Source organism: Lineus longissimus, chromosome 8 (assembly GCF_910592395.1).
Source record: "Lineus longissimus chromosome 8, tnLinLong1.2, whole genome shotgun sequence".
In the NCBI taxonomy this organism is placed as follows: domain Eukaryota; kingdom Metazoa; phylum Nemertea; class Pilidiophora; order Heteronemertea; family Lineidae; genus Lineus; species Lineus longissimus.
In genome coordinates, this window is record NC_088315.1 from 2,861,265 (window position 1) to 2,885,526 (window position 24,262).

Sequence of the window (24,262 nt, forward strand, 5' to 3'; positions counted from 1 at the left end):
GCTCCTCGTGGTCCTGATATGAGCTTCTAGTGGTCCTGATATGAGCTCCTCGTGGTCCCTGACATGAGGTCCTCCTGGTCCCTGATATGAGCTCCTCATGGTCCCTGATATGAGCTCCTCGTGGTCCTGATATGAGCTTCTGGTGGTCCCAGACATGAGGTCCTCGTGGTCCCTGATATGAGCTTCTAGTGGTCCCTGACATGAGGTCCTCCTGGTCCGTGATATGAGCTCCTCATGGTCCCTGATATGAGCTCCTCGTGGTCTCTGATATGAGGTCCTCCTGGTCCCAGATATGAGGTCCTCCTGGTCCCTGATATGAGCTCCTCGTGGTCTCTGATATGAGGTCCTCCTGGTCCCTGATATAAGCTTCTCCTGGTCTCCAATATGATCAGGTGATGGTTTCTTGGCAATGAAACATCGACATCATCTCCATAAGCACCCGGCGCCAGCTGGCATCCGTATGGCCGTCTCAGTTCGTCCTGATCCAACCAGTGTTTTATATCGGATCATTCGGAAGATTAGTATTGAGGAATTAAGACCTTGACAAAAATACTCTCTGCATCTTTTGAGCACTCGTAGATGATACGTGCGCGCGCGCGTTAGTGGTGGAGTACGCGATCTTAACCTCCATATTGTCGGGTAGTCACTCTGAATTGTATCCACCGTCTTAAAACGATGTCAATCAAAAGAGTTCTTAAGAAATGCGAGTCCGATATTAGCAATGTTTGCTGTACTACAGTATACCCCACAATGTTCACTGTACAAGAGCATTCCTAATCCACCGTCATCAATATTAAATGTTACGAGGATGTAATTACAAGAAGATCCATCACAAAGGACCAAATAGCTCCATCATGTCTAATAAGCTAATTGCTTCATCTCAAGTTTCAGCACAGAAAGTTGTGTGAATTTTCTCTTCATCACTTGAATGTACGAGTATACTGATGACCTACCGCCATACGATGTCTCTCTGCGTGGGTGACTTCATTGCTGCGATAAAAGCCTTGCTTTGCTTGACCAAATAAAGATATCTATGCCTTAAACGTCTTGGCAATATAGGACCCGATTATCTACATGTAATGCTAATGACGTGACTGTTTCCAACTGAGGACCATAACCATGCTCATGTGATGGCCTCGTCGACATTTCTTGTGTTGGTAACGAGAATCCATCCTATTCATAACCCTGCCCGAAACGATAGCGCTGTACCAATGGCACTCCTATTCGAGCCATCGCGTTGCTACGTTTGGCTGGCAGTTGCCAGCCCGCTGGTGAAAGCGCGGTAAGACTAGCTGTATACGCCCGTTGCTGAAGTGAAGTTTGTCTTGGGTTTCGACAAGCGGAGTTTCGATCCAATTGCCAGTGCATGCTCTGTGTTAGATTTCTGTGTACGTATATATCTGTGTACGAATAGCGTGTTCTATTGAAAGTTTGTTGACTGGTAGATGGGAATATAACGTCTGTTCAATAAAAAAATGGATTTTGTTCGGGAAATGTTGATGGAAAGTAGGCGGCAGGACATCTCTTGGGCTAACTCTGCTATAAGAGGATGTGTCGATTCTACCATACATTCCCATATACCCTCGACATTAGCAAATATAGCTTTTTTTTACAATCCATGAAAACAGTGAGAAACCCCGTTGGCGAGTTGCTGTTCTTACCGAAGTGGGTGTGCTGGTAAGGACTGTTCTATTTTCTTGTTAAATCTTTAGTTTGACATCATTCATTAGTATCGTCCCACCAGATCAGGAAGCATATTCCCCGGACCTTTTCCTTTTCTATATTGTTGGTAAATTCACTGTTTTATTCAAACATTTATGTTTTATGTTTCACGTTGTTTAAGCCAGGATTTAGCCAAACTAACATTTCTGACCGTCAAGCAACGCATGCATGTCTCTAGATATAGGCTACGTGCAATGGTTACAAAACTGGATCGATTTGTTCCCTGAACCGTTGAAAGAGGTTGTTTTGGCGTCATCTAATGGGACCTAATCTATGATTTCCCCATATTTTAGTCATAGATCGTTGCATCTCTGGCAGAGTTACCACAAGATCAATAGTCATGGCACTCGTCTGGCATAAAGTCAACGTCTTTAGAGATGCATACTGAAAAGCGTCAAACGAGTTATTCGGGCAATCATTGCCGTGCTAAACAAACAGCATTTTAAAAAGGTTATCTGCAAGCCACATCCAGATTTGTGGCTGAAGAATGACCTTGTTCAGAAATGACTTCACCGCTTTCTCCTCGGGCTTAATTGTTGTTGTCTTTGACGAATTAGATCGAAATTGCAAATGTCCACCTACCATGCAGTACGAGTCCTGTTGAACCGACCTAATAGAGGCTCCGTAACATACACTCTTAGTAAGGGTTGCGAAACCTGCTTATCAAATGTGAAAGGGACAACTTGTGAAAAGGTTTTACACAAACATGCCGATTTCAATTGGTGCGGTGGGATACCAACGCACAACGCAGATAGATTACACTCCGGACGCATTCGACCGGCCTCGTCCTGTCGCCCGGAGACCAAATAAGGATGACGCAATGGGCTGCCCAGGGAGTCTACGATAAGTTGGCCTATATAATGAAATACCTAGTTGGGTCATGAAACCTACACTTGGTACTGTACAAAATTGATGTACTGCGAAACACAACACATTACTATCTGCAGTTGGCGAGTAGATATCGTTTTCGGAATCTTTAATTATACATGTCCAATCGATGTTCTCGGAGTCTAAGAAAGATGACAGCAACTTGTTAAATGAATATCAGATGTCAGCTCAAGTATATATTACTTTCGAGGAAGCATCTCAATTATTAATACTGAAAGAACCGGGATGGATTGCTGAGGAGTCAAACATGTAGTGAGGTCCCAGCCAGACAACTGTTTCCAGAGAAAATTGAAAATCATTATGACGCTTTGAAAGAAAGGCGCCTTCCAAATGCCTCCCAATTAGTAACGGTGGCTTAGTGATATTGGTTCTGTGTACTGACTCTGCCCCGGATTGGCGTACTTTTGCTCAGCCGCAAATGCTGGCTTTCCACTTATTGGGAGGTTGTAAGTGTACCTGTGATTGGATGATCAAGTGTTCTTTCTCCTGATGGTGGTGAGATCGCTTATCACTGTAGTGCCGAGGGAGATATAATACTATAAGGCGGCTCGATAAAGTGCCATTTGGGGGTAGTGTTTCGTCTCGAAGTTTTGCACGTTTGCAGGTGATATGTTATCCTGATGCAACGTTATGTTTATTTTCGGAAATTTACTTCGGCGGAGCAGTAATGAGGGATTTTTAATTGGACACTGTCAATTCTCCTCACCACTCACAGAAGCCAAGTCACAGCTGTTTAGTTATGCAGGGGCTTAATCAATTACCTGCACTCCCTGTGGGGTGGCTACATTACCTGTTGAACGGCTGGCTATGGGGGGATGATTGGAACAGCCTGTACCTGTTGACCTGCTGAAAAGTTCGCGGGTGAAGGGGTTTTCTTCATGATAATATTGATAATGATAATCCAGGAACTGGAAGAAGAGGAAACGTGCACTGCATTTCTCATCAAAATTGCTGCACTACAGGTGTGTTCCAAAATTTCATGGTCAATTTCAAAGATTCTATAACAACCAGGGGGCGTGCCTCTGGTGCACCCCCTTGGATACGCGCCTGATAAACGTTCGTGGATGAAAGTAGAAAGAAAGCTTTAAAAAAAAACGATATAAGATTCGCCAGGGTTTGAATCTAATTCGAATCCGCGCCTGATAAACGTTCATGGATGAAAAATGGAAAGAAGACGTTTTAAGAAAACGAAAAAATACATTCGCCGGGGTTCGAACCCGTGACCACCCAATCTAAAGCGCAGCACTCTAACCGCTGAGCTATTAGGGCATTCATGTTTGACGTGAGATATTCGGCAATCTGAAGACAGGCCTTAGGGTACGCGCCATGATTGTGGTTAGGTCACGCTGGCGGAAGAGTAATTGGGTGCAAATAGTTCCAAGGTAACCGTATAACTCAATATAACTATAGATATTTCTTAATATATCGTATATATTTAGCTCGGTGATTTTATTGAAAATGTTTGCAGTTGATTTAAATGTTTGAATGGTTTAAAAACAAAATTTTTCGAAGCGAGGTCAACAGGGTCAAAAGAAATAGTTTTTGGCGCCAATGATGTCGGCAATGGCAGATTTGAATTAAGATTCGAGTCGATTCTTTTGGAAGCCGAAAGTGTGGATGCACAGGGCCATTGCATTTAGAAAGCTCCGCCGACTGATAGTCAAACCATTCCCTGGAGTGCTCGAAAACCTGGAATCAGTGTGTACTTCAGCTTGAAAAGTTCGCGGGTGAAGGGGTTTTCTTCATGATAATATTGATAATGATAATAATGATGATGGTTTAAGAGCGCTGGCGGATCCAGGAACTGGAAGAAGAGGGAGCGTGCACTGCATTTCTCATGAAAATTGCTGCACTACAGGTGTGTTCCAAAATTTCATGGTCAATTTCAAAGATTCTATAACAATCAGGGGGCGTGCCTCTGGTGCACCCCCTTGGATACGCGCCTAATAAACGTTCATGGATGAAAGTAGAAAGAAAGCTTTAAAAAAAAACGATATAAGATTCGCCAGGGTTTGAATCTAATTCGAATCCGCGCCTGATAAACGTTCATGGATGAAAAATGGAAAGAAGACGTTTTAAGAAAACGAAAAAATACATTCGCCGGGGTTCGAACCCGTGACCACCCAATCTAAAGCGCAGCACTCTAACCGCTGAGCTATTAGGGCATTCATGTTTGACGTGAGATATTCGGCAATCTGAAGACAGGCCTTAGGGTACGCGCCATGATTGTGGTTAGGTCACGCTGGCGGAAGAGTAATTGGGTGCAAATAGTTCCAAGGTAACCGTATAACTCAATATAACTATAGATATTTCTTAATATATCGTATATATTTAGCTCGGTGATTTTATTGAAAATGTTTGCAGTTGATTTAAATGTTTGAATGGTTTAAAAACAAAATTTTTCGAAGCGAGGTCAACAGGGTCAAAAGAAATAGTTTTTGGCGCCAATGATGTCGGCAATGGCAGATTTGAATTAAGATTCGAGTCAATTCTTTTGGAAGCCGAAAGTGTGGATGCACAGGGCCATTGCATTTAGAAAGCTCCGCCGACTGATAGTCAAACCATTCCCTGGAGTGCTCGAAAACCTGGAATCAGTGTGTACTTCAGCTTGAAAAGTTCGCGGGTGAAGGGGTTTTCTTCATGATAATATTGATAATGATAATAATGATGATGGTTTAAGAGCGCTGGCGGATCCAGGAACTGGAAGAAGAGGGAGCGTGCACTGCATTTCTCATGAAAATTGCTGCACTACAGGTGTGTTCCAAAATTTCATGGTCAATTTCAAAGATTCTATAACAATCAGGGGGCGTGCCTCTGGTGCACCCCCTTGGATACGCGCCTAATAAACGTTCATGGATGAAAGTAGAAAGAAAGCTTTAAAAAAAAACGATATAAGATTCGCCAGGGTTTGAATCTAATTCGAATCTGCGCCTGATAAACGTTCATGGATGAAAAATGGAAAGAAGACGTTTTAAGAAAACGAAAAAATACATTCGCCGGGGTTCGAACCCGTGACCACCCAATCTAAAGCGCAGCACTCTAACCGCTGAGCTATTAGGGCATTCATGTTTGACGTGAGATATTCGGCAATCTGAAGACAGGCCTTAGGGTACGCGCCATGATTGTGGTTAGGTCACGCTGGCGGAAGAGTAATTGGGTGCAAATAGTTCCAAGGTAACCGTATAACTCAATATAACTATAGATATTTCTTAATATATCGTATATATTTAGCTCGGTGATTTTATTGAAAATGTTTGCAGTTGATTTAAATGTTTGAATGGTTTAAAAACAAAATTTTTCGAAGCGAGGTCAACAGGGTCAAAAGAAATAGTTTTTGGCGCCAATGATGTCGGCAATGGCAGATTTGAATTAAGATTCGAGTCGATTCTTTTGGAAGCCGAAAGTGTGGATGCACAGGGCTATTGCATTTAGAAAGCTCCGCCGACTGATAGTCAAACCATTCCCTGGAGTGCTCGAAAACCTGGAATCAGTGTGTACTTCAGCTTGAAAAGTTCGCGGGTGAAGGGGTTTTCTTCATGATAATATTGATAATGATAATAATGATGATGGTTTAAGAGCGCTGGCGGATCCAGGAACTGGAAGAAGAGGGAGCGTGCACTGCATTTCTCATGAAAATTGCTGCACTACAGGTGTGTTTCAAAATTTCATGGTCAATTTCAAAGATTCTATAACAATCAGGGGGCGTGCCTCTGGTGCACCCCCTTGGATACGCGCCTAATAAACGTTCATGGATGCAAGTAGAAAGAAAGCTTTAAAAAAAAACGATATAAGATTCGCCAGGGTTTGAATCTAATTCGAATCCGCGCCTGATAAACGTTCATGGATGAAAAATGGAAAGAAGACGTTTTAAGAAAACGAAAAAATACATTCGCCGGGGTTCGAACCCGTGACCACCCAATCTAAAGCGCAGCACTCTAACCGCTGAGCTATTAGGGCATTCATGTTTGACGTGAGATATTCGGCAATCTGAAGACAGGCCTTAGGGTACGCGCCATGATTGTGGTTAGGTCACGCTGGCGGAAGAGTAATTGGGTGCAAATAGTTCCAAGGTAACCGTATAACTCAATATAACTATAGATATTTCTTAATATATCGTATATATTTAGCTCGGTGATTTTATTGAAAATGTTTGCAGTTGATTTAAATGTTTGAATGGTTTAAAAACAAAATTTTTCGAAGCGAGGTCAACAGGGTCAAAAGAAATAGTTTTTGGCGCCAATGATGTCGGCAATGGCAGATTTGAATTAAGATTCGAGTCAATTCTTTTGGAAGCCGAAAGTGTGGATGCACAGGGCCATTGCATTTAGAAAGCTCCGCCGACTGATAGTCAAACCATTCCCTGGAGTGCTCGAAAACCTGGAATCAGTGTGTACTTCAGCTTGAAAAGTTCGCGGGTGAAGGGGTTTTCTTCATGATAATATTGATAATGATAATAATGATGATGGTTTAAGAGCGCTGGCGGATCCAGGAACTGGAAGAAGAGGGAGCGTGCACTGCATTTCTCATGAAAATTGCTGCACTACAGGTGTGTTCCAAAATTTCATGGTCAATTTCAAAGATTCTATAACAATCAGGGGGCGTGCCTCTGGTGCACCCCCTTGGATACGCGCCTAATAAACGTTCATGGATGAAAGTAGAAAGAAAGCTTTAAAAAAAAACGATATAAGATTCGCCAGGGTTTGAATCTAATTCGAATCTGCGCCTGATAAACGTTCATGGATGAAAAATGGAAAGAAGACGTTTTAAGAAAACGAAAAAATACATTCGCCGGGGTTCGAACCCGTGACCACCCAATCTAAAGCGCAGCACTCTAACCGCTGAGCTATTAGGGCATTCATGTTTGACGTGAGATATTCGGCAATCTGAAGACAGGCCTTAGGGTACGCGCCATGATTGTGGTTAGGTCACGCTGGCGGAAGAGTAATTGGGTGCAAATAGTTCCAAGGTAACCGTATAACTCAATATAACTATAGATATTTCTTAATATATCGTATATATTTAGCTCGGTGATTTTATTGAAAATGTTTGCAGTTGATTTAAATGTTTGAATGGTTTAAAAACAAAATTTTTCGAAGCGAGGTCAACAGGGTCAAAAGAAATAGTTTTTGGCGCCAATGATGTCGGCAATGGCAGATTTGAATTAAGATTCGAGTCGATTCTTTTGGAAGCCGAAAGTGTGGATGCACAGGGCCATTGCATTTAGAAAGCTCCGCCGACTGATAGTCAAACCATTCCCTGGAGTGCTCGAAAACCTGGAATCAGTGTGTACTTCAGCTTGAAAAGTTCGCGGGTGAAGGGGTTTTCTTCATGATAATATTGATAATGATAATAATGATGATGGTTTAAGAGCGCTGGCGGATCCAGGAACTGGAAGAAGAGGGAGCGTGCACTGCATTTCTCATGAAAATTGCTGCACTACAGGTGTGTTCCAAAATTTCATGGTCAATTTCAAAGATTCTATAACAATCAGGGGGCGTGCCTCTGGTGCACCCCCTTGGATACGCGCCTAATAAACGTTCATGGATGAAAGTAGAAAGAAAGCTTTAAAAAAAAAAGGTTTTATAAGATTCGCCAGGGTTTGAATCTAATCCGAATCCGCGCCTGATAAACGTTCATGGATGAAAAATGGAAAGAAGACGTTTTAAGAAAAAGGAAAAATACATTCGCCGGGGTTCGAACCCGTGACCACCCAATCTAAAGCGCAGCACTCTAACCGCTGAGCTATTAGGGCATTCATGTTTGACGTGAGATATTCGGCAATCTGAAGACAGGCCTTAGGGTACGCGCCATGATTGTGGTTAGGTCACGCTGGCGGAAGAGTAATTGGGTGCAAATAGTTCCAAGGTCACCGTATAACTCAATATAACTATAGATATTTCTTAATATATCGTATATATTTAGCTCGGTGATTTTATTGAAAATGTTTGCAGTTGATTTAAATGTTTGAATGGTTTAAAAACAAAATTTTTCGAAGCGAGGTCAACAGGGTCAAAAGAAATAGTTTTTGGCGCCAATGATGTCGGCAATGGCAGATTTGAATTAAGATTCGAGTCGATTCTTTTGGAAGCCGAAAGTGTGGATGCACAGGGCCATTGCATTTAGAAAGCTCCGCCGACTGATAGTCAAACCATTCCCTGGAGTGCTCGAAAACCTGGAATCAGTGTGTACTTCAGCTTGAAAAGTTCGCGGGTGAAGGGGTTTTCTTCATGATAATATTGATAATGTTAATAATGATGATGGTTTAAGAGCGCTGGCGGATCCAGGAACTGGAAGAAGAGGGAGCGTGCACTGCATTTCTCATGAAAATTGCTGCACTACAGGTGTGTTCCAAAATTTCATGGTCAATTTCAAAGATTCTATAACAATCAGGGGGCGTGCCTCTGGTGCACCCCCTTGGATACGCGCCTAATAAACGTTCATGGATGAAAGTAGAAAGAAAGCTTTAAAAAAAAAACGATATAAGATTCGCCAGGGTTTGAATCTAATCCGAATCCGCGCCTGATAAACGTTCATGGATGAAAAATGGAAAGAAGACCTTTTAAAAAAACGAAAAAATACATTTGCCGGGGTTCGAACCCGTGACCACCCAATCTAAAGCGCAGCACTCTAACCGCTGAGCTAGTAGGGCATTCATGTTTGACGTGAGATATTCGGCAATCTGAAGACAGGCCTTAGGGTACGCGCCATGATTGTGGTTAGGTCACGCTGGCGGAAGAGTAATTGGGTGCAAATAGTTCCAAGGTAACCGTATAACTCAATATAACTATAGATATTTCTTAATATACCGTATATATTTAGCTCGGTGATTTTATTGAAAATGTTTGCAGTTGATTTAAATGTTTGAATGGTTTAAAAACAAAATTTTTCGAAGCGAGGTCAACAGGGTCAAAAGAAATAGTTTTTGGCGCCAATGATGTCGGCAATGGCAGATTTGAATTAAGATTCGAGTCGATTCTTTTGGAAGCCGAAAGTGTGGATGCACAGGGCAATTGCATTTAGAAAGCTCCGCCGACTGATAGTCAAACCATTCCCTGGAGTGCTCGAAAACCTGGAATCAGTGTGTACTTCAGCTTGAAAAGATCGCGGGTGAAGGGGTTTTCTTCATGATAATATTGATAATGATAATAATGATGATGGTTTAAGAGCGCTGGCGGATCCAGGAACTGGAAGAAGAGGGAGCGTGCACTGCATTTCTCATGAAAATTGCTGCACTACAGGTGTGTTCCAAAATTTCATGGTCAATTTCAAAGATTCTATAACAATCAGGGGGCGTGCCTCTGGTGCACCCCCTTGGATACGCGCCTGATAAACGTTCATGGATGAAAGTAGAAAGAAAGCTTTTAAAAAAACGATATAAGATTCGCCAGGGTTTGAATCTAATTCGAATCCGTGCCTGATAAACGTTCATGGATGAAAAATGGAAAGAAGACCTTTTAAAAAAACGAAAAAATACATTCGCCGGGGTTCGAACCCGTGAGCACCATACTAAAGCGCAGCACTCTAACCGCTGAGCTATTAGGGCGTTCATGTTTGACGTGAGATATTCGGCAATATGAAGACAGGCCTTAGGGTACGCGCCATGATTGTGGCTAGGTCACGCTGGCGGAAGAGTAATTGGGTGCAAATAGTTCCAAGGTAACCGTATAACTCAATATAACTATAGATATTTCTTAATATATCGTATATATTTAGCTCGGTGATTTTATTGAAAATGTTTGCAGTTGATTTAAATGTTTGAATGGTTTAAAAACAAAATTTTTCGAAGCGAGGTCAACAGGGTCAAAAGAAATAGTTTTTGGCGCCAATGATGTCGGCAATGGCAGATTTGAATTAAGATTCGAGTCGATTCTTTTGGAAGCCGAAAGTGTGGATGCACAGGGCCATTGCATTTAGAAAGCTCCGCCGACTGATAGTCAAACCATTCCCTGGAGTGCTCGAAAACCTGGAATCAGTGTGTACTTCAGCTTGAAAAGTTCGCGGGTGAATAGAAGGGGTTTTCTTCATGATAATATTGATAATGTTAATAATGATGATGGTTTAAGAGCGCTGGCGGATCCAGGAACTGGAAGAAGAGGGAGCGTGCACTGCATTTCTCATGAAAATTGCTGCACTACAGGTGTGTTCCAAAATTTCATGGTCAATTTCAAAGATTCTATAACAATCAGGGGGCGTGCCTCTGGTGCACCCCCTTGGATACGCGCCTAATAAACGTTCATGGATGAAAGTAGAAAGAAAGCTTTAAAAAAAAAAACGATATAAGATTCGCCAGGGTTTGAATCTAATTCGAATCCGCGCCTGATAAACGTTCATGGATGAAAAATGGAAAGAAGACCTTTTAAAAAAACGAAAAAATACATTCGCCGGGGTTCGAACCCGTGACCACCCAATCTAAAGCGCAGCACTCTAACCGCTGAGCTATTAGGGCATTCATGTTTTACGTGAGATATTCGGCAATCTGAAGACAGGCCTTAGGGTACGCGCCATGATTGTGGTTAGGTCACGCTGGCAGAAGAGTAATTGGGTGCAAATAGTTCCAAGGTAACCGTATAACTCAATATAACTATAGATATTTCTTAATATATCGTATATATTTAGCTCGGTGATTTTATTGAAAATGTTTGCAGTTGATTTAAATGTTTGAATGGTTTAAAAACAAAATTTTTCGAAGCGAGGTCAACAGGGTCAAAAGAAATAATTTTTGGCGCCAATGATGTCGGCAATGGCAGATTTGAATTAAGATTCGAGTCGATTCTTTTGGAAGCCGAAAGTGTGGATGCACAGGGCAATTGCATTTAGAAAGCTCCGCCGACTGATAGTCAAACCATTCCCTGGAGTGCTCGAAAACCTGGAATCAGTGTGTACTTCAGCTTGAAAAGTTCGCGGGTGAAGGGGTTTTCTTCATGATAATATTGATAATGATAATAATGATGATGGTTTAAGAGCGCTGGCGGATCCAGGAACTGGAAGAAGAGGGAGCGTGCACTGCATTTCTCATGAAAATTGCTGCACTACAGGTGTGTTCCAAAATTTCATGGTCAATTTCAAAGATTCTATAACAATCAGGGGGCGTGCCTCTGGTGCACCCCCTTGGATACGCGCCTAATAAACGTTCATGGATGAAAGTAGAAAGAAAGCTTTAAAAAACAACGATATAAGATTCGCCAGGGTTTGAATCTAATTCGAATCCGCGCCTGATAAACGTTCATGGATGAAAAATGGAAAGAAGACCTTTTAAAAAAACGAAAAAATACATTCGCCGGGGTTCGAACCCGTGACCACCCAATCTAAAGCGCAGCACTCTAACCGCTGAGCTATTAGGGCATTCATGTTTTACGTGAGATATTCGGCAATCTGAAGACAGGCCTTAGGGTACGCGCCATGATTGTGGTTAGGTCACGCTGGCGGAAGAGTAATTGGGTGCAAATAGTTCCAAGGTAACCGTATAACTCAATATAACTATAGATATTTCTTAATATATCGTATATATTTAGCTCGGTGATTTTATTGAAAATGTTTGCAGTTGATTTAAATGTTTGAATGGTTTAAAAACAAAATTTTTCGAAGCGAGGTCAACAGGGTCAAAAGAAATAGTTTTTGGCGCCAATGATGTCGGCAATGGCAGATTTGAATTAAGATTCGAGTCGATTCTTTTGGAAGCCGAAAGTGTGGATGCACAGGGCAATTGCATTTAGAAAGCTCCGCCGACTGATAGTCAAACCATTCCCTGGAGTGCTCGAAAACCTGGAATCAGTGTGTACTTCAGCTTGAAAAGTTCGCGGGTGAAGGGGTTTTCTTCATGATAATATTGATAATGATAATAATGATGATGGTTTAAGAGCGCTGGCGGATCCAGGAACTGGAAGAAGAGGGAGCGTGCACTGCATTTCTCATGAAAATTGCTGCACTACAGGTGTGTTCCAAAATTTCATGGTCAATTTCAAAGATTCTATAACAATCAGGGGGCGTGCCTCTGGTGCACCCCCTTGGATACGCGCCTAATAAACGTTCATGGATGAAAGTAGAAAGAAAGCTTTAAAAAAAAACGATATAAGATTCGCCAGGGTTTGAATCTAATTCGAATCCGCGCCTGATAAACGTTCATGGATGAAAAATGGAAAGAAGACCTTTTAAAAAAACGAAAAAATACATTCGCCGGGGTTCGAACCCGTGACCACCCACTCTAAAGCGCAGCACTCTAACCGCTGAGCTATTAGGGCATTCATGTTTTACGTGAGATATTAGGCAATCTGAAGACAGGCCTTAGGGTACGCGCCATGATTGTGGTTAGGTCACGCTGGCGGAAGAGTAATTGGGTGCAAATAGTTCCAAGGTAACCGTATAACTCAATATAACTATAGATATTTCTTAATATATCGTATATATTTAGCTCGGTGATTTTATTGAAAATGTTTGCAGTTGATTTAAATGTTTGAATGGTTTAAAAACAAAAATTTTCGAAGCGAGGTCAACAGGGTCAAAAGAAATAGTTTTTGGCGCCAATGATGTCGGCAATGGCAGATTTGAATTAAGATTCGAGTCGATTCTTTTGGAAGCCGAAAGTGTGGATGCACAGGGCAATTGCATTTAGTGAGCTCCGCCGACTGATAGTCAAACCATTCCCTGGAGTGCTCGAAAACCTGGAATCAGTGTGTACTTCAGCTTGAAAAGTTCGCGGGTGAAGGGGTTTTCTTCATGATAATATTGATAATGATAATAATGATGATGGTTTAAGAGCGCTGGCGGATCCAGGAACTGGAAGAAGAGGGAGCGTGCACTGCATTTCTCATGAAAATTGCTGCACTACAGGTGTGTTCCAAAATTTCATGGTCAATTTCAAAGATTCTATAACAATCAGGGGGCGTGCCTCTGGTGCACCCCCTTGGATACGCGCCTGATAAACGTTCATGGATCAAAGTAGAAAGAAAGCTTTTAAAAAAACGATATAAGATTCGCCAGGGTTTGAATCTAATTCGAATCCGCGCCTGATAAACGTTCATGGATGAAAAATGGAAAGAAGACCTTTTAAAAAAACGAAAAAATACATTCGCTGGGGTTCGAACACGTGACCACGATACTAAAGCGCAGCACTCTAACCGCTGAGCTATCAGGGCGTTCATGTTTTACGTGAGATATTCGGCAATCTGAAGACAGGCCTTAGGGTACGCGCCATGATTGTGGCTAGGTCACGCTGGCGGAAGAGTAATTGGGTGCAAATAGTTCCAAGGTAACGGTATAACTCAATATTACTATAGATATTTCTTAATATATCGTATATATATATAGCTCGGTGATTTTATTGAAAATGTTTGCAGTTGATTTAAATGTTTGAATGGTTTAAAAACAAAATTTTTCGAAGCGAGGTCAACAGGGTCAAAAGAAATAGTTTTGGGCGCCAATGATGTCGGCAATGGCAGATTTGAATTAAGATTCGAGTCGATTCTTTTGGAAGCCGAAAGTGTGGATGCACAGGGCAATTGCATTTAGAAAGCTCCGCCGACTGATAGTCAAACCATTCCCTGGAGTGCTCGAAAACCTGGAATCAGTGTGTACTTCAGCTTGAAAAGTTCGCGGGTGAAGGGGTTTTCTTCATGATAATATTGATAATGATAATAATGATGATGGTTTAAGAGCGCTGGCGGATCCAGGAACTGGAAGAAGAGGGAGCGTGCACTGCATTTCTCATGAAAATTGCTGCACTACAGGTGTGTTCCAAAATTTCATGGTCAATTTCAAAGATTCTATAACAATCAGGGGGCGTGCCTCTGGTGCACCCCCTTGGATACGCGCCTAATAAACGTTCATGGATGAAAGTAGAAAGAAAGCTTTAAAAAAAAACGATATAAGATTCGCCAGGGTTTGAATCTAATTCGAATCCGCGCCTGATAAACGTTCATGGATGAAAAATGGAAAGAAGACCTTTTAAAAAAACGAAAAAATACATTCGCCGGGGTTCGAACCCGTGACCACCCACTCTAAAGCGCAGCACTCTAACCGCTGAGCTATTAGGGCATTCATGTTTTACGTGAGATATTCGGCAATCTGAAGACAGGCCTTAGGGTACGCGCCATGATTGTGGTTAGGTCACGCTGGCGGAAGAGTAATTGGGTGCAAATAGTTCCAAGGTAACCGTATAACTCAATATTACTATAGATATTTCTTAATATATCGTATATATATAGCTCGGTGATTTTATTGAAAATGTTTGCAGTTGATTTAAATGTTTGAATGGTTTAAAAACAAAATTTTTCGAAGCGAGGTCAACAGGGTCAAAAGAAATAGTTTTTGGCGCCAATGATGTCGGCAATGGCAGATTTGAATTAAGATTCGAGTCGATTCTTTTGGAAGCCGAAAGTTCGGATGCACAGGGCAATTGCATTTAGAAAGCTCCGCCGACTGATAGTCAAACCATTCCCTGGAGTGCTCGAAAACCTGGAATCAGTGTGTACTTCAGCTTGAAAAGTTCGCGGGTGAAGGGGTTTTCTTCATGATAATATTGATAATGATAATAATGATGATGGTTTAAGAGCGCTGGCGGATCCATGGAACTGGAAGAAGAGGGAGCGTGCACTGCATTTCTCATGAAAATTGCTGCACTACAGGTGGGTTCCAAAATTTCATGGTCAATTTCAAAGATTCTATAACAATCAGGGGGCGTGCCTCTGGTGCACCCCCTTGGATACGCGCCTGATAAACGTTCATGGATGAAAGTAGAAAGAAAGCTTTAAAAAAAAACGATATAAGATTCGCCAGGGTTTGAATCTAATTCGAATCCGCGCCTGATAAACGTTCATGGATGAAAAAAATGGAAAGAAGACCTTTTAAAAGAACGAAAAAATACACTCGCCGGGGTTCGAACCCGTGACCACCCAATCTAAAGCGCAGCGCTCTAGCCGCTGAGCTATCGGACGTTCATGTTTGACGTGAGATATTCGGCAATCTGAAGACAGGCCTTAGGGTACGCGCCATGATTGTGGCTAGGTCACGCTGGCGGAAGAGTAATTGGGTGCAAATAGTTCCAAGGTAACCGTATAACTCAATATTACTATAGATATTTCTTAATATATCGTATATATATAGCTCGGTGATTTTATTGAAAATGTTTGCAGTTGATTTAAATGTTTGAATGGTTTAAAAACAAAATTTTTCGAAGCGAGGTCAACAGGGTCAAAAGAAATAGTTTTTGGCGCCAATGATGTCGGCAATGGCAGATTTGAATTAAGATTCGAGTCGATTCTTTCGGAAGCCGAAAGTGCGGATGCACAGGGCAATTGCATTTAGAAAGCTCCGCCGACTGATAGTCAAACCATTCCCTGGAGTGCTCGAAAACCTGGAATCAGTGTGTACTTCAGCTTGAAAAGTTCGCGGGTGAAGGGGTTTTCTTCATGATAATATTGATAACGATAATAATGATGATGGTTTAAGAGCGCTGGCGGATCCATGGAACTGGAAGAAGAGGGAGCGTGCACTGCATTTCTCATGAAAATTGCTGCACTACAGGTGTGTTCCAAAATTTCATGGTCAATTTCAAAGATTCTATAACAATCAGGGGGCGTGCCTCTGGTGCACCCTCTTGGATACGCGCCTGATAAACGTTCATGGATGAAAGTAGAAAGAAAGCTTTAAAAAAAAAACGATATAAGATTCGCCAGGGTTTGAATCTAATTCGAATCCGCGCCTGATAAACGTTCATGGATGAAAAATGGAAAGAAGACCTTTTAAAAAACGAAAAAATACATTCGCCGGGGTTCGAACCCGTGACCACCCAATCTAAAGCGCAGCGCTCTAGCCGCTGAGCTATCAGAGCGTTCATGTTTGACGTGAGATATTCGGCAATCTGAAGACAGGCCTTAGGGTACGCGCCATGATTGTGGCTAGGTCACGCTGGCGAAAGAGTAATTGGGTGCAAATAGTTCCAAAGTAACCGTATCTATATCATAATACTATAAGGCGGCTCGATAAAGTGCCATTTGGGGGTAGTGTTTCGTCTCGAAATTTTGCCCCTTTGCAGGTGATATGTTATCCTGATGCAACGTTATGTTTATTTTCGGAAATTTACTTCAGCTGAGCAGTAATGAGGGATTTTTAATCGGACACTGTCAATTCTCCTTACCACTCACAGAAGCCAAGTGATATTGCATTAGATTTTCATTGCAATTCAATCGATTCAAGGTATAGCCCATTTGAGCCTGCCTGCGCCACGGGTACAATGCCAGTAGAATATAATAGTGCTGATATTATTGTATGCGATGTGCTAGGCTATTTACTGAAAGGAAGACTTGGCCCGTCCATGCTAAGAATTCGTCTGAGTATCTAGAGGCTTTTTCTGCGGTTTACTGGAAAAGACGGTATGGTTCCGCTTTCTGCAGCAGTTGTCGCGGACAGCCTGCAGCAAGCACGTGGCATTAAGCCACGCCTCCTAATTGGGTCTTGACGTCTGACAGCCCACCTGATGAAGGATTGTTTTTATACTCGTCACTGATACGTCTACTTCTTCCCGCCATAGTTTATTATTCACAGGTCCACATGACCCATGTATTCTTACTCAATTAATATTCAGATAGCAGTTAGAATTCATACAGAACAAATCCCTCGTTACTTTTCCATTATTCGAACCCTTGCCACGTGCTCAACGCACAGCAGTCGTGGGCCTGCATGCAGTCATGGCATGGAGTCAATTTCATGAAAATCTATAGCCTATCACTCGCGAAGGCTGATGAAGCTATAACTTTTAAATGCCTGTTGGCTACTCTCGATTCTTTTCATTTTCAGATTGCAGCGCCTAATCGCAATAACCACAGTGCCGCGAGGTGTCATACAGAATAACCCTGGGCGTCAGGATTGACGTCATTTCTCCCTATAGGTCAGACTGGCGAAGGTCAAGCGTGCGGTTGAGAGCCGACCACATCGTCCGCGGGTTCCACCACCGCTACCAAACATCAATGGCAGCCTTCTCAATAATGTGTGTGGTAGGTAACGCGGTATACAGAGAGAAGAAATGCTGTCGCTACCACTAATGCTTTTCGCACCGGACCGAGACTTGCTGAGCGCGGGGGAAAATCGCATTACATGTAGTTTGAACACGTGCCTCTCTAGGGCGAGGGTCAAGTGCGTTTGACAGCCATGATAACCCGGCGTAACCTAGAATATATCGGGTCAGTGATATAAAGGCATTGTCCCGATAGAATGCACTCTTGATAGAAAGGCATTATCCTTTTTTATGATTTTCAATGGAGCCACTAAAGATGAATACGTTCTTCCAAGTTTGAAAAACTTGTCGCGTAGCAGGTTTACCCACGAACAAGCCGGAGGTGTTTGCTATGGTATACGGTAAAAAAGGTACAGGAAAAAAAGGTACAGGAAAAAAAATATAGTAATTTGTCTATAAGACCAGGCACATTGTTAATTGGGTCCAGCTCTATGATGAATGTTAATTGATTAATTGCAATTTAACTTGAACATTGGTACATGTACATTTACCGGTTAACCCTTTTGCAGAGGGAATTGTCCTAGAATCTTTACAGTCATCATGATCTTGATAGTCGTGTTTTCACTATTGAAAACCATAACGGTATACTGGAAATTTGATATACCTATTTCTAAGGCCTATGCAATGCCTACGCAACAAATAAAGTTAGGTTATGAATAGAAACAGAGAGAATTCAAATGATATTTTAAAAAAAAATTGTGTACTTTTTTACCTATTTATGCCATTTTCTGTACCTATTTTTCCAGTACCTTTTATTTCCTGTACCTTTATTTCCTGTACCTTTATTTCCGTACCTTTATTTCCTGTACCTTTATTTCCGTACCTTTTTTCCTGTACCTTTTTTTCCTGTACCTTTATTACCTAGATTCGTTTGCTATGTGTTGCTTTCTTTGCGCAAAGTTCAGTTAGACTTGGGATCGTACAATGTTTTTGGATAGATAATGCCTTGGATAACGCCTATCAAGGGTAAATACTCCGGCTCGATTAAAACCCCAGACTTCATATAGTTACCTTTCCGACTGTTCCCTACCCCCGGGAGCAAGCCTAGACTTATAAAGGATATGACGTCGAAGATGAATTTCATTTTTTAATTGTTTGCACACAGCACTCCGTCACTCGGGAAGCAATGTTTAAATATATTTCTACAGTTGATACAAGCTTTGTAAATCTACCCGACATCGACAAATTTAAATATCTCTTAACCTGTATTTCCACCCCTGCCTTTGTTCGCATTGCTGCTTATATTTATGATATGTACCCCTATTAATTTGTATATACCTTTCACTGCTTTGTATCATTGCATGTCTTCTATTCATATATATTTGTAACAGCCCCATGGGCATTAACAAGATGAAATAAATTGAACATATTATCATGAAACGCCTGTTGATCAAACATTGATTATTTTGGGTATCTTATCATGTACCTGTATAAACATCTGTATTGTTCATGATTCACCTGGAGTGATATATTGGTAACAAGTTTCAAATACTTGTACTGTACATGTGCTGTGCTCTGTTCATAACGAAGTGACGCGTGCTTTGCAATTGGTCATAACGACATCGGGATCGGGCTTACTTGGGTGATTTGTTTTCAAAATCATATTCCAAACCGTGCGTTTTCCATCCTTGGTTGCTTACTCCTGTTTTGATAAACTCATTATTTTGGATCGTTCTTAAATCGTTATCATTTCGTTCATTTGAGACATCCGGCTTTGGTGAAGCGAACATTCACGTCAGGATGGTTTTATGTGGAGCCACAAAAGATGAATACGTTCTTTCGGTATACGGTACAGGTACAGGAAAAAAGTACAGGAAAAAAGGTACGGAAATAAAGGTACAGGAAATAAAAGTACAGGAAATAAAGGTACCGGAAAAAAGGTACCGGAAAAAAAGGTACACAAAATGGCATAAATAGGTAAAAAAGGTACACAATTGTTGAATGATCCGAAGATGGTTAATCTTTTGAAGATCCATGGCGCTTCCAGACACTGCATTGGAGCACCGTGTAAGTCCTATATGTAGTTTTATCGTTTCAACGGCAGCGCCAATTGATGTACAACCCGGCCATCTTTGCGAGAGCGCGCAACTTTTGTTAGCCCTTGTACACATGGGATCGTATAGCGGCCGGTCGTCCCGAGACGAGTTTCATGGTATGCGGGGTACACGAGCTTCGGGTATATAGGCGCATGGCTAAAAGCCGTAGTCCCTTGTACCCGAGTGTCTATGCCAGGGCAAGTAAAAGATTCTGCATGCATAGGTGGACAGTAGCCTATCGTGGACTCCAAACCTCCGGCAAAAATCAAAAATCCAATTAGGGTTACGACGTCGGTAATGATGATGATGATGATGATAATGATTTTCTTGACTTCAAGGTATGGTGGCCCGCAATCTGTGCAAGTTCTGCGTTTCCTTGCTCAACTCTAACAAGGTCCAACTGCTTCTGTGTCTAGCCTTGATTCTCAACGCCTTCTTATTGATACGGATGGCCCGAGGGCGAGCTGTCACTATGAAGACACAGGCGTACTACAACAGTAAGTAATGACTATATTTGCAACCCAATTTCCGTTGTTAAAAGAATAATGAATAGTCCCCACTTATCAACGGTACGTTCCGCTGAACTCAAGGCGGAACCATACCGTTTTTTCCGGTAAGCCCCCGCAGTCTGTGTCTATATGTACAGTCTTTGTTCTTAACGTCTAATGTGCCAGTTGCTACTATGACTCTTCAGGTGAAGACATTCGACACAATCTCAAAATGGAAACTGCTGAGCACAGGCCTTGGAGAACTGCTGATAAATTAGTAAGTACTGCAATGAACACTGGTGGACTACATTGACATAGTGACTACATGGTAAGTGCAAATTTAATCTGGTGAGAAATTCGTAGTCCGGTGGTGAAAGGCTTTTTTGTACCTGAGATGTGTATAGAACAAGAATATGCATGATGGCCCCCTGGCCGGGCACTCTTCAGCGTTTTGCAAAGTTAACGGACATCCAAGTTCTACCATTTGTTGCCTGGCAGTTATTGATTCTGCTGAGTGGCAACGCCGGTCACAACCATTCCTGACTTGCGGCTTTTAATTAAATTAGTGATTCTGCGGACCGGGTTCTTGGTTAAAATTTTTTTTTGGGGGGGGAGTTTTAATTGGTTGAGGCCCGAGTCGCCTTTTTTGTCCGAGTCGCCGAAATGATCGCCAACACATCCATTACAGCTCTAAAATAAAACATGTTCATCTTTTTACCAGGAGATGGCTGGAGTGGCTGCTTTAGAACAGTTCGGGCGAGCTGTCAAGTATGGACTGCCAAAGCTTTACGGGCGACCAAGGAAGGAAAGAGGTGAGATATTACTTTTTTTTCTTCTTCAAGTATTGTGGTCCTGATCAGCTCAGAGGTCACCAATCAAACCTTGGATGAACACGTTTTGGACAAGATCACACCCAGCCCCTCTACTTCTATACGACAAGTATGTCCTCGTGAATACCGGTGGCCTATCCTTTCTGTACTGTTAAAGTAGGACCATACATTTCGGAGGTCTGCAAAGCGCCGCTTCCCATACCGCTCTGGAACATTGACTTACAAAAAACATTAGAAATATCCGGTTGTGAGGCTTACAGATCTTTAGCCAATGACTGTGACGACCTGTGCATACAATAACATTTAAATAACACTGTTCATGGAGTATAAATAACCAATTGTAATACATTTAAGGCCGGGTCTATTTGGCAAGCCGCTCGCCGAACAGGCATCTTTTTTTGTCCTGTTTGGAGAGCCGCTTGCCAAACAGCACTAAAAAGCCACCCTGTTCGGCAAGCCGGGCTTGCCAAACAGGGCAAAAATACTACCCTCTTTGGCGAGCCGGAGAGGTTACAACATGTTGGCCAATCAGAGAGCAGTGACGTCATATTCGAATTTATATGCGCATATTTAACAATGGCCGACCTCCCGCTCTCGATTCAATTTCTGTTACTTAACTCGGCGGGGTTTTGGTCAATAATCCATGAAGAAGCATGTACATGTACATGACTGTATGGATTTACAAAAAAAGTCATAAACGTGATTTAACTGATAAGCATGTTAAATGCATTAGTGTGCATTTCTAGCGTTTCACTGTAACTCCAGTGTTGCTGACCGTGTTGCCACGAATAATAATGAGCTCCTGGATGGTTGAATATGCATGAGTTCGGCTCTCCATCTAGGGCAGAAAAAAGGCGCTGTTTGGTGAGCCGGGCTTGCCAAATAGTCACTTCCTACATTTAATACACGGCACCCCATCTTGTCATGTTACCGTCTACTGGATCCACTCTAAAATAAGATCCCAAGCCCGACAATACCCGATTTGTACCACCGCCTCGATGGGTAGAGTCTAAACAGCCGAACACAATAGTAGGCCTTTCGCAGCATAAAAGGGGTGGGATATCTATTCAAGGGTTACCGACGTAATCGTCATGAATAGTCATGACTCTACAAAGAAACTTTTCATATTACAATTAAAGACCAATTGGAAGAAACGAAGACAAGATATCCCACCCCTTTTATGGCTGCGAAAGGCCTCGTACTTGTTTAGGCTCTACCCATCGAGGCGGTAGTAGAAATCGGGTATTGTCGGAATTGGGATCTTATTTGTGAGTGGATCCAGTATTACATGTTTATACATATATATGACGGCGACCAAAGCACGGCTTGACCCGTTCCTAGCTTCATAGTACAGCAACGCTCATAGCGCCCCGCGTGGTGGATCAGTTTTCACGATATCCGTGTACATGTGACTCTATTTCTTGTTTTCGCAGTTTTCCTAACCATCGGAATTCCGTCCATCCCAAGGAACAACGGAGATATATACATCCTGAAAACTATTGATAAATTCATCCTGATGACCTCGCCAGAGGAACAAAATGATGTGATACTTGTCATCTACCTCGGCACCTTTGCCAAGGCACGAACCAGCGCCACAGCGGAGCAAATATTCAACAAATATGGGGACTACATCGAGAGTGGATTTATACATATCGTGGAAGCTCTGGAGGATTTTTACCCAAATCTTAACATAAACAAACTGAATTACAAAGACTCGCAAAACCGGGTAAGATGGCGATCAAAACAAACCGTGGATTTTGCATACATGTTTACGTATTGTCAGAATTTGTCACGTTTTCATTTGCAAGTTGAAGATGACGTCATTCCGGCGCGGCATTATGTCCAGGCGATCAAGCAATATATCCTGGAGGTTCGACAGCAAACTTGGTCGACTTTGGAGTTTTCTGGTTTGGGTTATATCGGCAAGTTACATAAATCGGAAGAGTTACCGAGCATTGCGCTGTTTTATATGATGTTTTATTTTGAGAAGCCAGTGGATTGGTTGCTTTTTGACTACATGGGGATGCGAGTCCAACCTAAGCGTCTCATTAGGCCGAAGGCGTTGTTCCAGCACAAGGGTGTAGTTTCGTCGCTTGATGGCAAGAAGAACCCCCTCGTCGATAATACCTTTGACAAGATCGCAGTAACAGAAAAACCGAACAATCCTAACGCCAAACTTTACACAAATATGTCCGTGTTCGGACACAATGATATCTCAAATGCATATGGGACAGACCATACGAAGTTCTTCTGGGGGAAAACGCCCCACAAAAACGATGTGATATTCTTAATATTTGACACTGCTGTGAAATTAGACCGCGTAATAATACATTCCGGAAATGCTCACTACCCGAATGACTTCATCCGATTTGGTCGCGTGGATGCAAGTCCGCGCGTGCAGAATCGGAGCAGTGATGCCACACATTTAAAATGCGCTGATTACAAAAACTTAGGTTCTTTGGAGGAGGGGGTGATGGATGCACATGGACTAGGTTTTTCCATCCCATTCGAAACCAAGTGTCTGCGGATAAAGTTAGAACAAGACCAGGATCAATGGATCATGCTGAAGGACATCTCAGTATATACTGTCAAAAGGCAAACAAGCCCTTCACCTAAATAGTCACGAAGTCGAGTGAACCAGCTGACGATCTTTTTACTTTCTGTTTCTTGGTATCCAACGCCACCAAACAGTAAAACTTATTTAAAGCACCATCCCGTCTTTGTTTGAATAGACGTCAAAGTTCGAGAAGCGCCATGCTGCATGTACTCGTGCACGCGTATTGGTGCGCGTTCGATTTTTAAGCTTTCTATTGTACAAAAGTTGACTTGCTTATATATTCTACAAGTCCGTTGGCTTCGAGGGTGGCAGCTAGTGAGGCTGATGATGGCTAAAGAGTGATAAAAGGGGTAAAGCCTGCAGCACACTAGCCGCCAACTTCGGCGTTCACAGGCGTTTTTTGCCGCAAGAGTCCTGAACATCCCATCACGAGTTTGAAATTGGGGAAGGGGAATCCCCAACAATGCAATGCACAGCGTGTTAGTAGTATAGTAATCACCGTAAGAAAATAAATTCATGCTAGATTTCTGCCCTAGTTTACTGCAGACTACCAAGGCTTCATTCTCTCTCAAACTTGAGTTATTCGCATCAACTCTATTGTGAGATTTTAGAATCAATGTTAGAGCAGGTCGTGTATAATTCATTAGCTCATTTAGACGTGTAGGCATCCTTCACAAAAGTGCAATGCTCCCAATATACTATTAATAAAGGGATACGTCTTTTTTCCTTTTTTT

At 42.2% G+C, this 24,262-nt stretch overlaps 1 protein-coding gene across 5 annotated transcripts; it reads left to right on the forward strand.

Moving 5' to 3' along the window:
- The first annotated feature begins 1,258 nt into the window (after positions 1–1,258).
- LOC135492854 (alpha-1,3-mannosyl-glycoprotein 4-beta-N-acetylglucosaminyltransferase C-like) lies at positions 1,259–24,216 on the forward strand. 5 transcript variants are annotated; one of them, XM_064779534.1, is made up of 6 exons: positions 1,259–1,282; positions 17,401–17,597; positions 19,992–20,150; positions 20,348–20,418; positions 20,863–20,953; positions 22,405–24,216. In XM_064779534.1, the coding sequence occupies exons 3-6, from the start codon at positions 19,994–19,996 to the stop codon at positions 23,589–23,591; spliced, it is 1,506 nt and encodes a 501-aa protein (XP_064635604.1). In that variant the 5' UTR covers positions 1,259–1,282; positions 17,401–17,597; positions 19,992–19,993; the 3' UTR covers positions 23,592–24,216. The 5 variants fall into 5 exon arrangements, with proteins under 5 accessions (XP_064635604.1, XP_064635602.1, XP_064635603.1 ...); XM_064779532.1 differs by lacking the exon at positions 1,259–1,282 and adding an exon at positions 1,314–1,388; XM_064779533.1 differs by lacking the exon at positions 1,259–1,282 and adding an exon at positions 1,325–1,677.
- The last annotated feature ends 46 nt before the right edge of the window (positions 24,217–24,262 follow it).